The following is a 17,954-nucleotide window of genomic DNA, read 5'->3' as shown; positions in this document are numbered from 1 at the left end:
CATGGTTCACTCCCTCATCACTTACCCATCTTGGCTAAAACGTCACCTGCTAGGTGAGACTGTCCCTCACAACACTTTTTAAAATTGCAAACTATAACAGCTTAGCACACTCCTTATCTCTCTTCCCTGCTTTATTTTTCCCCATTAGACCACTCAATATCTTATTTTCAAATTTTATAATAAAATATAAAATTATTTTGTTTGTCCCCATTAGGATACTTATATTGTCTTCCCCTATTCGAGTATAAGCTCCAGACAGGTGAGGGTTTAGGTCTGTTCATGTTCACTGCTGCATTCCTACTACCTAGTAAGTGCCTTGTATACAGCAGGTGCTCAACAAATATTTGCTGAATGAAGGGGAATAATGGCTGACTTGGTTCCTCTTACCTAAGACAGTCATCACCGTCTTCATTAGCTTCATGGGTGTCCTCCGGTGGCTGATGGACCCACTTGTGTGCGGAGATAAGACGTTGGTTTTCCTCTTTACGTACATGTAGATCCGCAGGTACACCACGACCATAATGAAGAAGGCCATGAGGTTGGACACACTCCAGAAAATGAGGTAACTCCTGCTATAAATGGGGGCCAGGGAAGAGCAGGCCGAGATATCACAGAGGCAATTCCAGCCCAATGTGGGGACAGCCCCCATAAAGATGGCAATGGCCCAGACGAACAAGATGAGCAGCGTCACTCTCTTTTTGGTCAGGTTGCTGTGGACTCGCATCCTCATGATTGACATGTGCCTCTCCACGGCAATAACCAACAGATTGGTCAGGGAGGCTGTTAAGCTAGTGTCCAGAAGCCCCTGGCGGAGAAACCAGCGGTTGACAGTCAGAGTTTTTGAAACTGGGCCAGTGTTAAACATCAGGTATACATAGGCAATTCCAGCAAAGAAATCTGCAGCGGCTAGGTTAGCCAACAGGTAGTAGAAGGGGAAATGAAACTTTCTGTTTTTGATTACTGCTGCGATGACCAGAGAATTAGAAAAAAAGATAAACAGGCAGAAAAATGTTCCAACACACAAAACAATTACAAGCTTCGTTCCTGTCCACTCATCGGCAGTGTCAGTGTTGCTCCTATTATAAAAAAAGTCCATCTGCTTATCATAGTAGCACTCATTCATTGTGGAGAAGAACTGAACATCCTAGAAAGAAATTTAAAGAAGAAACAAATATCACTCTTTGGAAAAGTCAATCACTAAACCACCAAGTGCCATTGCTAAGCCCCTTGTTCTAGTCAACCCCTGTTCATCCTTCAAATCTCAGTGTAAATGTCCTTTGCTCCAGGACCCTGGCCCCCGACCACCTATCACAGCATTTATCTCATATCAGTCATCGTTGTCTGTTTCCCAGGTTAGGTGCAAGCGCAGGGAGGGAGGGTCTGTGTCTATTTTGTTCACCATGATAACCCCAGGACCCATCTGCCCTGGCTGCCTCAAGACAGGTATTTGCTGAATGGCTGGCTGGCTGGTTGGCTGAATGAATGAATGGTCATGGAGGCAGGAATAGGTCAAATATTCTGAGCCTTGCAATAATCCCCCCCCGCACTGGTAACAATTATAGCATAGCACATTAAGGCTTCTCCTGGTGGTTTCCAGCTCATTTCTTACTTATAGGTTCTGTTCATTAATCAAGGGCAGGTTGGTAATGCCAGGCACATTCTTGCCCAGATAACAGGTGTTGAGTTACTCTTCACATGACCAAATGGCTTCCCCAAGAGATTAATTTTCTACCACTTCTGATTCCAATCCCGATCTGCTTTTGCCATCTTTTAGTTTCAAACTACAATGACAACACTTGTTAAGCATGTGGTGCAGGGCTGGCGACTTTGGCCTCAATCCTCCTTCCTTACCTTTTTGTTCACTTCTTTCTTATTCTCCTAATCCAAATTGTACCAGTGTGAGTTTGCTTATTGGATTTTCCACCTCAATCACTTCAAGTCAGTTTCCTTCCCTGGGCTCTCTTCAACACTGATGGTAGTAGAAGACCAGGCCTCCATGGGTAAGACTAGGATCTGGAGTCCAAGGGTGTGAGAACACTCCTGCCAAGGAGTGCCAAGTCCTCCAGACACATGTCTGAAAGTAGACCCCAAAATGGGGTATCAAACAGACAGGCAAGACACTAATCTCAGGACAAGATCTCTTGCAGCCCCAAAGTGAGGGATTCTGGCCAAGGAGGGGCTGGGCAAGGACTCAAACAATGCCCATCCATCTACGCTTATTAGGAAGACCAGGTGTTCTGCCTCACAGTAGTCTGGCTATAGCCATGAAGTGTCCAATCAATGGAAACCGGGGTTGAAGGCCAGAAAATCTAGCTTCTGGGGAGAATGACCACGGGCTCTCTCTCAAGAAACAAGGCTACAACTTTTTTGCTGGAAAGCTGGAGATCCAGAAGGCCCAGGCACTGAGCGGTCCACTGGCGGGAATGAAGTGGCTCTAACAGTAAACGCTTACTAGAAATCCCCAGCTCTTAAGGCTCCTATAAATTCTACAGTCCAATACCACATCCAGAATCAGGACAAGTGGATCAAATATCAGCTTGAAGTAGTACAAAATAGAAATTTATCATAGACAGTCTTCTTTTCATATATTCATATTCTAGTGGTATTATGATATTTTTAATGAATTAGATATATGCATCCCTGCTGTAAATAATGAAAGGCAAAATATCATTTTATATGCTTAAAATAAACAAAACGGGAGTGGTGTCAAGAGACAAATGGTTCTAGTGCCTTTCAATTACAAGGAAGGGGGATTCAATTTTAATAAGGACAAAACAAAGATACAGCAGGGCAGTATATCTACACTACATCATGATAATTTTCCCAAATTAAAACTATAGATCTACATGATAATTTTAATAGCTTCTAATATTCCAGTATGAACATACCACACTTTACTTAACTAATCCCTAACTGTTACATATTTAGGTTGTTTCCAATATTTCACTTTTACAAGCAAGGCTACATTCTTATGCATTAATCTTTACACACTTGGCCAATTATTTCCTTAGGATTAATCCATGGATTTCAAGTTGATGAAGTAAAGAATATAAATTTATTTAAAGATTTCTGATACATGTTGTTGAACTGCCCTTGAGACAGATCATATTTCTAATCCCACCAGCACATATAAGAGTTGAATAGCAGATACTAATCTAGTGAAATTCAATTTTAATATCCAAGGGGAAAATGTAGCTTTCAACAGTATTGAAAGTACACAGAAATTCAAGACAAAAAAATCCAAAAACCACATAAGAAATTTTAATGATTATGTGTCTTCTTATGTGTGCAATTTTTTTTAATAAATAAATTTATTTATTTTTGGCTGCATTGGGTCTTCGTTGCTGCGCACAGGCTTCCTCTGGTTGCAGCGAGTGGGGGCTACTCTTCGTTGCGGTGCGCGGTCTTCCCACTGCAATGGCTTCTCTTGTTGCGGAGCATGGGCTCTAGGTTTGCAGGTTTCAGTAGTTGCAGCACGTAGGCTCAGTAATTGTGGCTCATCGGCTCTAGAGCGCCGGCTCAGTATCTGTGGCACACGGGCTTATGTGCTCCGCGGCATGTGGGATCTTCCCGGGCCAGGGCTCGAACCCATGTCCCCTGCATTGGTAGATGGATTTTTAACCACTGCGCCACCAGGGAAGTCCCTATGTATGCAATTATTATGTGTCCTATCAAAAATGAAAAACCCTTTTTATTTTGCTATATGCTTTAGACAGCTAAGAGAAGCACATTTCTAATTTTAAAATTATATTATTCTTGATTAACTCATCAGTTTAATCAAGATTAAATTGTCAGAAAGATGTAGGAATTAACATACTACCAAAAAACTTTAAATTTTCCTAATTTCCTTTTTTTTTAAGACATCTTTATTGGAGTATAATTGCTTTACAATGGTGTGTTAGTTTCTGCTTTATAACAAAGTGAATCAGCTATACATATACATATATCTCCATATCTCTTCCCTCTTGTGTCTCCCTCCCTGCCACCCTCCCTATCCCACCCCTCTAGGTGGTCACAAAGCATGGAGCTGATCTCCCTGTGCTATGCGGCTGCTTCTCACTAGCTATCAGTTTTACATTTGGTAGTGTATATATGCCGATGCCACTCTCTCACTTTGTCCCAGCTTACCCTTACCCCTCCCCGTGTCCTCAAGTCTATTCTCTAGTAGGTCTGTGTCTTTATTCCCGTCCTGCCCCTAGGTTCTTCATGACCTTTTTCTTTTTTTAGATTCCATATATATGTGTTAGCATACGGTATTAGGTTTTCTCTTTCTGACTTACTTCACTCTGTATGACAGACTCTAGGTCCATCCACCTCACTACAAAAAACTCAATTTTGTTCCTTTTCATGACTGAGTAATATTGCATTGTATATATGTGCCACATCTTCTTTATCCATTCATCTGTTGATGGACACTTAGGTTGCTTCCATGTCCTGGCTATTGTAAATAGAGCTGCAGTGAACATTGTGGTACATGACTCTTTTTGAATTATGGTTTTCTCAGTGTATATGCCCAGTAGTGGGATTGCTGGGTCATATGGTAGTTCTATTTTTAGTTTTTTAAGGAACCTCCATACTGTTCTCCATAATGGCTGTATCAATTTACATTCCCACCAGCAGTGCAAGAGGGTTCCCTTTTCTCCACACCCTCTCCAGCATTTATTGTTTCTAGATTTTTTGATGATGGCCATTCTGACTGGTGTGAGATGATATCTCATTGTAGTTTTGATTTGCATTTCTCTAATGATTCATGATGTTGAGCATTCTTTCATGTGTTTGTTGGCAATCTGTATATCTTCTTTGAAGAAATGTCGACTTAGGTCTTCTGCCCATTTTTGGATTGGGTTGTTTGTTTTTTTGGTATTGAGCTGCATGAGCTGCTTGTAAATTTTGGAGATTAATCCTTTGTCAGTTGCTTCATTTGCAAATATTTTCTCCCATTCTGAGGGTTGTCTTTTCGTCTTGTTTATGGATCCTAATTTCCTTTTAAAGGGGTCTTAACATTTATTTTGGTTCATAAATTTGGTTGCATTTGTAATCAGATGATGCCCTAAAACCTCAATGATTCTACTTCAAAAATCTGCAAGTTCAACTTTCCCCCATCAAAACCAAAATGGCATGTTCTTTGACACATTTTAGCAAAATTCATCCTGAGAATGAGAAGCAGTTTTGTCTTCCAAAGTTGAAAACCACAGGAAAACCATGATTAACCAGAACTCCCACCACACAGTTCCCTACCTCCAAGCCTCAAATTCTACTTTTGGGAGAAATAGACAATGAGAATATTAAAAGTTCATATAGGGAATTGATGAAAAAGATTCCACAGGATGGAATATTATACAGCCATTGAAAACCATGTTTACTATGAAGTTGTAGTGATATGAGGAAAAGCATATTCCATTATTTTAATTATAAATATATATGTATGTATACATATACAGATATTTAGGTATACATACATATATAACATACATATAAACACAGACAAATGTGCTTGTGTTTGTATGTCTTAACGATTTTTAAAAGATATAAAAAGAAAATAAGGAAAAAAACTCAAAGTGTAAATGGTTAATTAAGAATGGTAGAATTGCGGGTCATTTTTTAAAAATTCTTTCCAGTTTTTTCTATTTTCCACATTTTCTATAATAAATAAATAAATAGACTTTTAAATGCTAGTCTACAAATTCTGTCTTAGGAGCACACATTCTACTTAATCTACCTTTCTTTGACAACTACGACAATGAAAAATCAAAATTAATGCTCAAAGGAAAAGCCTCAAGGATTCACTTATGTTCATTATTACTACTCTTACCAGCACAGCGCACTTTAGCATTTTCCAGTGTTAATGAAAATAAAATGGTTTTCTACTTAAAACTTCATGTAACCACAAAACCTTATATGCTGACAACTGACCAAATCAAGACGTCACTTTTCCCAACTCTCTTATAAAACATTTCCTAACACAATTGCTCCAGAGCCCCAAATATGAATAACTAGAAGTTTCTGAATTAGTACTTTTGATTTTTTCTCTCTGCCATATGCTATCAAGCTTGTTGACAGTCCCCAGTACATATTAACTACAGATCACCATATTCTCTTAGCTGGAAATTACCAAAAACTTTAGTGAGCTTATAACAAATTATCGACATAGTTTCTCGACCTCTCTCAAACCTTAAAGTATGATTCTATTATCTAAGCCTAAACATCCCCTCCACAGAGATACCCCTCTCTGACCAATCGAAAGTAACCCCCAGGTCTCGCTATCAGAGAGCCTCATTTTCTCTACCAGTTGTGACGTATTTTTTTTGTGTGTGTTTGCCTTTATTATTCACCCCCCACTGCTAGACCACTTCGCTCCAGCAGAGCAGGGACCTTGCCTTTTATGCTCATGTCTATAGCATCAGCATGTGTGGAAGGAAAAAAATGAATCTGCACCCGACACTATCTCTTCCCCCGCTAAAATGAAGGGGTTCAGTTAAATGCCTTTGATAACTTACACATCACCCATTAAATATGCGAATTAGAGAACTTCACTAATTAACTATGTGTTCTTGGGTTAGTTACTTAATATCTTGACTTCATTACTATTTTTAATTGCTAATATTTGAGTGATTACTTTGTGCCTGGTGTTGGGCTACGCATTTTATGTACGTCATCTCATTTAACCCTCCCCACAGTGATGTAGATACCACTAGCATATCCATTTTGCAGGTGAGGAAACTGAAGCAACCTTGCCTAAGGTTGCACAGCTAGTAAGTGGAAGATCCTGGCTTCTCTTCAGGCAGCTCTGCTCCCAGGCTTATGTGCTTCTCTACAACACTACATTTTCTCTCTACAGACAAATGAAACACCAGACAGAACAAGAACTATAGTCATACTTAACAACCATGGGATTACCAAAATAGACTGATCCCATCAAATCACGTACAAAGACTGTCTTGCACTATAAAAAAAGTTGGGCATTCTAAATACACTTCGGGTTTTTTTATTTTGTTTTAAAAGCCCTGAGAAGTACAGAAAAGGCATTTTTTTCTGAAAATATGTTTTCAAATTTTACAGTAAGCAGGGCACACAATACAATTTCAAGACTAACGTTGCTAAACTTTAATTCTGCCAAATCGCAAGCTGTTTTCTTTTTTCTTTTTCTTTTTTTATACTTAAGGTTTAGAGGGTTTGAATAGTTCTGACCCAGAAACAAAAGATGTTAAACTTTGGAGGTATTACCACAACTTCAAACTTCAGTAATTTAAGACTTCATAAAATGATGGTTTAGAAAGTCTATATGTGGAATCCAAATGAAAACTTCAGGAGCAAAGCTTTCATTTAGACTCTCCCAAACTTGATTCTCTGAAAAACTGTCCAGCCAGCCCATAATGTGGAAACAATTATGAAAATTAAGACATGTGAAAACCACTCAAGCAGCTTATTTCGAGCTACATCTTACGAGACAAGTTACTGCTGGCCTTTTAGTTGACTTTCAATAACACTTTCTTTTTCCCCTCAGGACGAAACAGGGTGCATCGAAACAAGATCATTTGGTGCTGTGCACATTTTCTTTTCCTGTGGTCTACAAATGTAGAACTATCCTCCCCTCTCTGGAAACTCCAGCCAGATGGGAGTTGGAGATTAGGTTAGTTGGTACGCTAACGACCAGAAAAGAGACCACTCCTTCTAAGCAATCACATTTGCTCACTGAATTCTTTTAATAATTCATGTTAATGGAAAAATTAGGATAGCATGGGAGATTTAAGTCCACATATGATCCTCGAGGTTCATTCTAGCCATTAGTTTCAAGGCCCTTAAACTGCTGCTCCTGCCAGGAGCCTCTTCCCCCAGATACCTTCAGGGCTCACTTTGCCACCTCATTCCAGCCCAAATGTCACTTCACCAGAGATTCTCTTCCCTGCCCCTTTGTAAAAAAAGCACCTCACCCAAACCCCTGGCCTCACGGCACTATCGCCCTTTCCTCTGCTTTATTTTTCTTTACAGCATTTCTCACTACCTGACACCATCTGCTTGGGGTTATGGTCTGTCCCCCCCATGTGCTTAGGAAGTCAGGGCCTTTGTGCTGTTGTAGCACATCCACAGCACATGAAACAATGCCCAGCACGCAGTAGGCACTCAGTAAATACTAGTTAAATGTAGAATTAAATTAAGTATCCTTGGGCACACGTGCCCCCTACCCAAACTGAGCATTCTTACTTTCTTCTACTGCTGCATACTCTCTAATTTAGGTCTCAGAACTCTTTCATTTTCTTCTGTAGACTTGGCTCCAAGCCCTGCTGGCTGAGAAGTGTGAGGAGTGGTGTTTGCCACCCTTGAACAGAGGCTTTACCAGAGCAGACAAGACAGGGTGGTCTGAAGGGCGGTCCCACCGTAGAGACCCCCCAACCCCCTGTCTGTATGGACATCAGAAATTATGACTTCTCTTTGAACATAACTTCCAAAGAAAGGGAGACCCAATGGCCAAGGTAGAACAATTTGAGCAACAAAATAAATAAAGTAGGATTGGACTATATAACCCAATGCATTTTAAAAAATCTATTAGTCCATATTGTTGGAAGTAAATGACTGAAAAAAATAATAAATGAAAAAGAAGAGACATATCTCCCATACAGAAAAATTCCAAATAAATTATGTAGATATTCCACTCTAAAGGAGGGGAACATATCTCCCACTCCATAAGTGTGGACTGTGCATGGTGACTGCCTCCCAAAGAGGAGAGTATGAAAGCGGGCGGGGCTCACTTTTCTGTGGAGAAACTTGACAAACATGACTTCGGCCAGGTGATCAAGGTCAACATCAACAGTGATAAGTCATGTTGCTAGTCTGTAACCTTGATAAAATATGTTAAGAATGGCACTTTACTCTGTAATCTTCCTTCCCAAAACCCATAACCCCAGCCTAATCTGAGAAAAACCTCAGACACATCCCAGTTGGGAGACATTCTCAAAAACCATCAAGGTCATCAAAAACAAAGAAAATCTGAGAAACTGTCACAGCTAAGAGGAACCTAAGGAGACATAACATCTGAATATAATGTGTATCTCAGATCCTGGAACAGAGAAGGAACATTATGTAGAAAGTAAGAAAATCTGAATAAAGTGGGACTTTAGTTAATAGTGATGAATCTATATCAGTTCATTAACTGTAACAAATGTACCATATTACTGCAAGATGTTAATAATAGGAGGGGAAACCGTGTGTAGGAGTGGGAGTATAACATGGGAACTCTCTATTCTATCTGCTCAATTTTTCTGTAAATATAAAACGGTCTTATAAATAAATAAATATTAAAAATAGATTTTAAAAAGAGAGAGGGGAGAGGATGTTATCAATTCTACTATACCACAGTAATTTCAAGATAAATAAAGCCTGCAGGTTTCATAAGCAGTTATTTTACTCTTTGCTGTGGTAAAATAACACAAAGGAGTAGCCACCTATTGGAGATTCAACTTAAACAGATATTATCTATGACAGGGTATTGAGATCCTCGATATTCTTGGGTAAAGCTAATACGTTTACTTTAGGGGTACCTGTTAAGTGTAGGGCTTTTACAGATCTGCTACCCTATCTTAATACACTAGACCATTTCTCTTAAGAAAGCTGAACTCAACTTTGTTAAAGTTTCATTACTCTGTTTCTTAAGAACGAATGGTAAACTCACGCACATAAAACTGTTCTGATTGTGACCCCCTGCTCTCCACAGAGCAACAAGGTCCCACGGCACACCGAGTGCTTCTACTGGTTGTAAAGTTCCCAAGACAGCAGCCACAGAGGAGAAGCAGGCACACACCCAGTGCGCTTGGGAAATGAGAAACTTCCATGCCTCAAGTCATCTTCAGCTCAATGACACACAGGGGCAAATGCAGTCAGAGCTCAGCAGGATAAACAGGTTCTTGTGCCAGGGCACGTTTCTGAGTCCTGTAGGTAGGGAGGACTGTCTGTTTCATGTCAGCTGTTTCAACCACTGCTTTCTCTCTCTCCATTGAGTGGGTGGATTTACAAAAGGCCACGGTATATACAAACAGCTGCTACCCTAGGACTTGTTTAATAAACAACTATAATCAAATGTATTGTTCCTCAGATGTCACTGATGACTGAAGACCTCTTAAACCTCTTGGTTAAACAGGAAGGCAAACTTGAAAACATACAGAACTAAACCAAATAAACGAGGTGAGACAGGGATTTTATACGATCAGCAAACTCCCTGACTCAGCTTATCCAAATGTAATGTAAATCTTTAATTGTGTTTACTTTACCAATTGTATATGATTTTAATCTCATCTAATTCATTAGGCTGGAAAGATGACAGACAACATTTTGTCCTTTGACCCTCTTAAAAGTAAAGACACTAATCAAAATGCTTAAAATGAATAATATTTATATATAATATAACCCCATATGTTCTATTATATACCAAATAATCCTTAGATCATCATGTAATCACATGTTTGAAGGAGGAGAGAATGCCAAAATTTAAAGTGTGGACATTCATCTCTGAAAGAGATATTCTTCTTGTACAAAGAACTTCGTCATTCTGTGAAAATATATTTTGAGAAATTTCAAAGTTCCTACTTACAGCCAATGACTTCCCATAAGAAGAAAATTAGATTTCTTTACATTATAAAATTCACAACAGAGAAAATTTTGGTCCAAACTGTTTGTCCTGACTTAACCATGAACTGCATTCATTCCCTGGCTCACTCTCCATTTCGTGACTCAGTCTCCTGCCACCAGTCCTGAGAAGGATATTCAACAGCCTCTTCTAAATAATCCCCCGCTGTTCCCAGCAATAGGTGAATAGTGATCTGCAGTGACCCCTTCTTGCTTCTGGAAAGCACACCAGCTCAGGTTAGTGCCTGACTGAATTCTCAAACTCTATACAGAAAGGACAGTCATATTTTCAAAGCATGTGGCTATAGTGGGAAATGGTTGTTTTAATGAAGGCTTCAGAGGCTCCAAAGGAGGGTACTGCTGTTTCATCACTAAAGCAAGGAACTCATAGCCATTCCCATCCTGCCCCCCTCTCCCACCCTATGCATGTCTCGTAGTAAAACAGCACATCTGTATGAAGGTAACCAGGTCACGGAAATGCATATAAAAGGCATTTGAACGCTGTGCCTGATCTCATCCATTGGTCCCTCCAGCTCCCTCTCCAACCTCCTCCACTTGCTCTTTTCCCTGCAGGACTGAATCAACTGGCTTCCTTGCCCTCCAGCTCCTGCCCTGAGAGGTACAGCGAGAGGTGAGGAGGAGTGGGTGGGGCAAGGCTGAGACATTGATGCCCCTGCTCCCTCCCTGCCAGGTCGCTATGGGTTGGCTGGGTTAGTACCTGGCAGGCAGCCTCTCCTTCTCCCTCCCCTTGGCTTCCAGGTTGAGGGGTGTCAAAAGCTCCTTGCTGTTTCTAGCTCTGGGTCATTGTACCATCTCTTGGTTTCCATGAATTCTGCCCTCCCCCAGTTACCAAGTTACCATCCCCCGCTCCAGATACCAAATTAACGATATCATGTTTCCTGTGGAACTCTGAGCAATACAGATATCTTCAAGGACATTGTAATACAACAGTGTTATTTGTAAGGTGTTAATATGTTATAGATTTTTCTTAAATCTTTTAGTAAGATATAGTACACATAATATTTCCTGGCTATAAGTGTAACAACCCTCAGAGAAGGAAAGAGGAATAAACCGTACTCCCAAAGGCATGGGCCAGTATCACAGTTCTTTGGATGCCCCCTATGTCCCCTTAGAGTACCAGAACCCTAGTAAATTTCACTACACACAGTAAGTGATTCAGTCAATGAGTGATTTGCCCATAGTTAGAGGCATTATATACAATAAAGATGATTGCACTGGATTCCAACAGATCCCTGCATGTTGAAGTCTACCTCACAGATGTCCTCCAGTGTAATCAACGATCAGTTCCAACTCTGTGTTCTTGTATACCATGGAAATAAATGACATGGGTTGAAGTGTTTATTGGGACCTAAGGTTAGCCAGGTTTGAATCTAGACACTGCAGAGAAAGAAGCAGTAGAGTTTTCCTTAAGGTGCTGTGAGGAGAGCAGGGCAGAGGGGGTCAGGGTAATGACAACCTGAGCCAAAGGGGACATTGCAGCCCGATGCAAGGCCATGCAGCCATCACTACGAGGACTGCCTTTTGGTGGCACTACTGATCCATCCTCCACAGTGGCATTTCCAGTGGCAGGGCCAGCCGTGGGAGATGCTGGATAAGTGCTACTCTCCAAGAAGCTCTGCAGGCTGCAACCTAGGTGGAGATGCTATAATGGCAGATGACCTTTAGACCCTGAGGACACAAGCTAGACTTAGTCACTGAGTAGACAAAGAAGCATGGGGGCTCAAGGCGCTGGGGGGAGGGAGGTCAGGAATAAACTCATTTCTATTCCATCAACAGTCTCATCTTATTCTAGCGTTCTTCACCTCTACTCTTCGTAAATTAATACAAACGCACTTGGGGGAGACCAGAGGTGGTCCTTGACTCTGGAACCTGTACACATCTATATACCTGGAACTTTCGGACATGTGTATATTCATTCTCCTAAGGTGACTTTTTATTTACTAAATTCGGACTGTCTTTTAGCCACTGGAGGGGGACTCCCCTGATACTGCACTGTAGAAGCAGCCTCTGCCTCAGTGTCAGCCTTTACTACCTTACTGTGAGCTTCTGAAGGGCCACCACAGTTTCTTACTCATGTCTGTGCACCTGATGCCCAATATAGGTGCATGGACAACGCGTGTCTGGTTCACGTGTTGGTTAGTTTTAGTTCACTGGTTGAAAGCAGAAGAGACAGAAACTTGATCACACTGTATTGAATAATGCTCGGGTGATATGGAAGTGGAAAGAAAGTATAGGCTATTCTTCCAAGAAATTTGGCTGACAAATACTTGGTAGCTCTCCTGTGGCATTCAGCACAGCATATTAAATATTGATTCGTCTTAGCCTCACTTCCAAACCTGTTGGAAGCAGAGCTAGTATCCTTCTGTCTCCCTGTTCTCTGAGGCACAAACACAGAACCTTGCCTGTAATCAGCACATAATAAAAATATGTTCAATTTTATTGAATAATTCAATAACAATTCCTTTGTTTCTAGTCCTCTTTTTCTTTGGTTTCACTGTGAACGCTGAGAGAGTTATTCTCTTTTTGTAACTCCCCTCCCAAGCCTCTGTGACCTTACTTTTTCCTGGTTCTTTTCCCACTGTCCTCAGTATTTCTGTCTCCTGTTCTTCAAGGCTGTTCTTCAGCCTTGAAGTGTACGTACTCCTAGACTTGGCTCTCAGCCCCCTCTTCTTTTCCCTTTAAACTTTCTTCCACAAGATCTATGATTGCTCAAGTTTTTTCCTCTATGTGCATGACTCCTGAACTAGCTCAAGCCCTGACACCGCTCATGTTCTCTCTCCCTCATGCTAAGCTCCCAAACCGCCTTCAAGATAAACAAGAAGAAAGTCACCATAAGGGTAGCATGTATGCAGGCTGGGACATGAAACCTCCCTCAGTTCAGCTGTCGGGATAGGAATAAAGTTTGAGGTTTAAGCACCTGGTTTTAATGCAGGGGCTAAAACAATGGTGGCCTCGGGCTTCACTAGCTGTTTGTAGCATAGCATTTGCAAGCTGGCAGAGAGGTTTGGGATTGGAGAGGCTTCGTCCGGCTCACACTGGCCAGGACCTTTTGTCCTCCCTCCTCCGGTGCTTTGCTTGGGCTCACGGTAGACTATTGGAACCCCTTTCCTGATGCCCACTGATCCTGACTGCTGCAGTGTCCTAAGCCTTCAGATCTGCCCCTGCCCCAGCGCTCTGAATACCACCTTGTGGATTCCAGCTCCAAACCTGGGTATTTGATTTCTAGATTTCCTCCTGAGAATGGTTCTCAGCCTCTTCTCGCATGAACTTCCCTCTTGTTAACCTCACTGCACAACCAGCCTCTGACCCCCTGGTTGCGTGAAAAGGCCAGCAGGACCCCAGACTCTATTTCCGAGAGGCCCTGTCCTGAGTGACAAGGCACTGAACTCACAACAGTTCTTCTAACTCATTTGCCCATGATTGTCTGCTGCCCTGCGATTTCTCTCATAAATATTTCTTTTATCATTGTTTAGCTTTATGGTCTATGGCACAAAGTGTTAAACCATGTTTTCCTTTTCTTATAGAGTAAAAAACTCTATTTCCCAGCCTCCTTACAGGGAGGCATGTGACTAACTTCTTGCCAATGGACTGGCACGAATGAAGTACGCTACTTCCAGGTTAGCCCTGAAATAGCGTGTGTGCCTCCGAGTTCTTTCACCTTCCTGCAAGCTGGAGCTCAAGCATCCCTGTGATCAGCACTGAACATTCAGACCAGGGCAAAGCCCTAGAAGCACAACTCCGAGTAGTCCAGGGACAAGTTTCCATTAATGAGGAGATAAGTACAGAAACTGTGAATAAACACCTAGAAATGTTTGCGACAATTTGACACTGCTGTGAAATACAAGTGCGTGATCAGTGGAGTATAAACCAAAAGTATTGGTCTTCGGCACACTGGCAATAAAAAAAATCCAGTCTTGAAACAAAGGGAGTTTGAGAAACACTGCCCTGGTGGATAGTGGAAAAACAAGATAAAAGAAGCCCTTCAAACTCAAACCACTCACCTCAGGACTGTTAACAAGAGAGAAAAATAAACTGTTGTCTTCAAATCACTGTATTTGGAGGCCTCTCTGCCTAAGAAGCCGGCAGCTCTAGGTGCAGGCACTGGCTGCTTCTCGCAGCTTTTAGCAAGGCATTCCCAGAAAGAGATGAGCTCAGGCAAGGATCGTCTGTAAGCAAAGGTGGAAAAGAATGGTCAGCAACCAGAAGCTGGAGGCCTTGGAAGGTTAGAAAAGTGAACTGCTTCTGCGACCCCATAGAGCAGAAAATAGTATCACTGCTACAGCCTTTCTCAAAGGCCTCTCAATAAAACATGGCATTGGAACAAAGAAGTCAGGCCGACGGTAAAGAGTAAGCGTGCATTCTCCTGCCCAAGTCCATGTTTTAGAGGACTTCAGGGCAGAAACCACTAAGGAGAGGAAAAGAGAGATGGGCCCAGCATAGAAGTTGGGAAGAAAGAAATGCCTAAGACCTTGATCCAAAATAGAATTTGGATGTGGTAACTGGTATATGGAACTGACTAGAAGCAAACAGACCAGAAGCCTATAAACTTTTTAAGGAATTATACTGCTGTGGAAGCCACAGAGTGGCCTGGAGCTCACACTTTCCAACACCCATTTCAGATATGGCCACAGAGGGTAATGGACAAGGAAGAACTTCCCAGGGAACAGAGTCAAAGTCAGGACCACCAGGAAGCCTCTCACATACAGCAGAGGAAGGGACCAGGGCAGGGAAGTCTTAATTGCTGCCCAGCGGGGTTCCATCATGTCTGCTGCATGTCTCCCTTTCTTCTGAATGGGAGCTTTGTTTTGTTTTCCTGTGGTTTGCTTATTTCTATTCCTCCAGTGCATAATGGACGTTCGTTGGTCAGAATAAATAAAGAAATGGACATTTTAGCATGGGTATTTAAAACAGGGTTTAGAGGATGGAAGGCCAGACCCGTGGAGCTCTGGTCACCTAAACACTTTCAAGGAGAGCGTGGCAGGCTGTGACACATAGGAGGGCCAGGTAGCGGGGGGGAAAGGAGCAGAAGCTTTGGCATCAGCTGAACCTGGGTCTGATGTAGGCTCACCACTTTCAGCGATGGCTCTAACCTGGCATACTGCCGATCTGGCCAGAGACTTTTCCTTCCTCTCTAAAAATAACTACAACATAATAACTACAACAACTATATAGGATTGTTGAAAGGATAATTAAAGCAATGTATATAAAGTGTGTAGCAAGATGCTTAGGACATAGGGTATACTCAATAAATGGTAGATAGTACCTCCCAAGAAAGTTAACTCAAAATTTCCCCAAAACTCAATAGAATATACAACTGGCATTCTGGAATTTTAACTTTTCATGCTCTAACACTTCAATTTAACAAGGACCAATAACAAAGGCATCCTATACTTACACTAAAATAACCACAGTCCAGGAAAGACTCTTCTCCTGCCTAAGAGTATGGGCCTAGAGCCACAGTGACTAGGCTTAAGAGACTGCCACTTCCCTCTTCTGCTGCGTGAAACAAAGCAGGGAGGCAGGAGTGTAGAAGTGGGTGAGGAAGCAGAGGAGAGACAATGTGGTGTGGCAGAAGAACACAGGCTTCAGGTTCTGCGTTCAAATATCAGCAGATAAGCAGGTAAGCAGAGTGGTTAAAGAGCATGACCCCCAGAATGAACATCATACTCAACAGTGAAAAACTGAAAGCTTTTCCTTTAAGACCAGAAATAAGGCAAGGAGACCCACTCTGGCCACTTCTATTCAACAAAGTATCTCAAGTCCTAGCCAGACAAGACAAGGATATAAAAGGTATCTATATCGGAAAGGAAGGAGTAAAATCATGTTTGTAGATGATATGATCTTATATGTAGAAAACCCTAAAGATCCCACAAAAAATAACTGTTAGAACTAATCGATGAATTCAGTAACGTTGTACGATACAAAATCAACATACAAAAATCAGCTGCATTTCTACACGCTAACAACGAACAAGCTTTTTGGAAATTAAGAAAACAATCCCATTTACAATAGTATCACACTGAATAAAATACTTAAGAATAAACATAACCAAGGAGGCAAAAGACTTGTATACTCAAAACTACAACACAATGATGGAAGAAATTAAAGAAGACATAAATAAATGGAAAGACATGCTGTGTTCATGGATTAGAATCTAATATTGTTAAGATGTCTATACAACTCAAGGTAATTTACAGATTCAGAACAATTCCTATCAAAATCTCAGCAGCATCTTTTTTTTTTTTACAGAAATAGAAAAGAAATCCTAAAATTCACATGAAAGCACAAAGGATTCCAAACAGCCATAACCGTCTTGAGAAAGAACAAATCTAGAGGCCTCATACTTCCTGGTTTCAAAATATACTACAAAGCAATAGTAATACAAAGTTACAGTAATCAAAAAAGTATGGTTCTGACATAAAGACTGACATATAGATCAATGGAACAGAATAGAGAGCCTAGGAATCAACCCATGCATATATGATCAATTGATCTTTGGCAAAGGTGCCAAGAATATACAATGGGGAAAAGACGGTCTCTTCAACAAATGGTGTTGGGGAAACTGGATATCAAAAGAGCAAAAGAGCATGGCCTCTGGAGGTAACTGGCCTGAGTGTGAAGCCTTACGTACCAGCAAGTTAGTTAACCTCTCTGTGCCTTAATTCTGTCATCTATAAAATGGGGATAACAACAGCACCTTCTTCCTAAGACTATAGGGAGATTTAAATAAGGTGCTTAGAATAGCCTCTGACACAGAGTGTTAATTTCATTACTGTTATTATCAGTGGGGCCTGAGGATAGTTACTTAACCTCTCTGAGCCTCAATTTCCTCTGTTACAAAAGGGAGACAAGATCTAATTTGTCAGGTTACTGGGTTACTGGGGCAAAGTGAATGAAATAGCCAATGTAAAGTCCAGGTCCAGAGGAGTGAGACAAGTCCAGTAAAGCAACAGGGTAAGTCTGTTCCCAATAGGTTGGGGAGGGGGATCCCAAGAGAGATTACCAGGGAGGGGAGGTCAAAGGAGGCAATCCCTCCCTCAGACAGGGTGGGTCACCGGCATTACAACCCCAAGAACTTCTCCCCTTTACCACCCTGTCCAGGGTCACTAACTGGTGTTTTTCACTATCAGTTGAAACTACTTAGTCCCAGAGAATAAGTATAAAAGGAGTTTAGCCAGCGGGGTTGGAAACCTGATGTTTAACCTTCTAATCATATTACCATGCTTCCTCTAGACTACTCTATCTGGATCGTAGAGTAATCCATCAAAATATATTCACTGGAGGACGGCTTGAAGATGGCGGAAGAGTAGGACGCA

General features: G+C 41.4%; 1 protein-coding gene across 2 annotated transcripts in view; it reads right to left on the bottom strand.

The window, feature by feature from the left end:
• LPAR3 (lysophosphatidic acid receptor 3) overlaps positions 1 to 17,954 on the bottom strand; it is a 77,000-nt gene that overhangs the window by 46,429 nt on the left and 12,617 nt on the right. Inside the window, exons 1-2 of one of the 2 annotated variants that reach the window (XM_029227247.1) lie at positions 14,640 to 14,763; positions 388 to 1,144 (exon numbers count right to left, since the gene is read on the bottom strand). In XM_029227247.1, coding sequence (XP_029083080.1) covers positions 388 to 1,123 — 736 coding nt within the window. In that variant the 5' untranslated portion in view covers positions 1,124 to 1,144; positions 14,640 to 14,763. Of the gene's footprint in view, positions 1 to 387; positions 1,145 to 14,639; positions 14,764 to 17,954 lie in introns of those variants that run through there. The other variant, XM_029227245.1, reaches the window with a different exon arrangement.

This window comes from Monodon monoceros, unplaced genomic scaffold (genome assembly GCF_005190385.1).
Source record: "Monodon monoceros isolate NGI ecotype Baffin Bay Population unplaced genomic scaffold, NGI_Narwhal_1 Super_Scaffold_18, whole genome shotgun sequence".
NCBI classification, from domain to species: domain Eukaryota; kingdom Metazoa; phylum Chordata; class Mammalia; order Artiodactyla; family Monodontidae; genus Monodon; species Monodon monoceros.
This window is presented reverse-complemented; position numbering and strand designations above follow the sequence as displayed.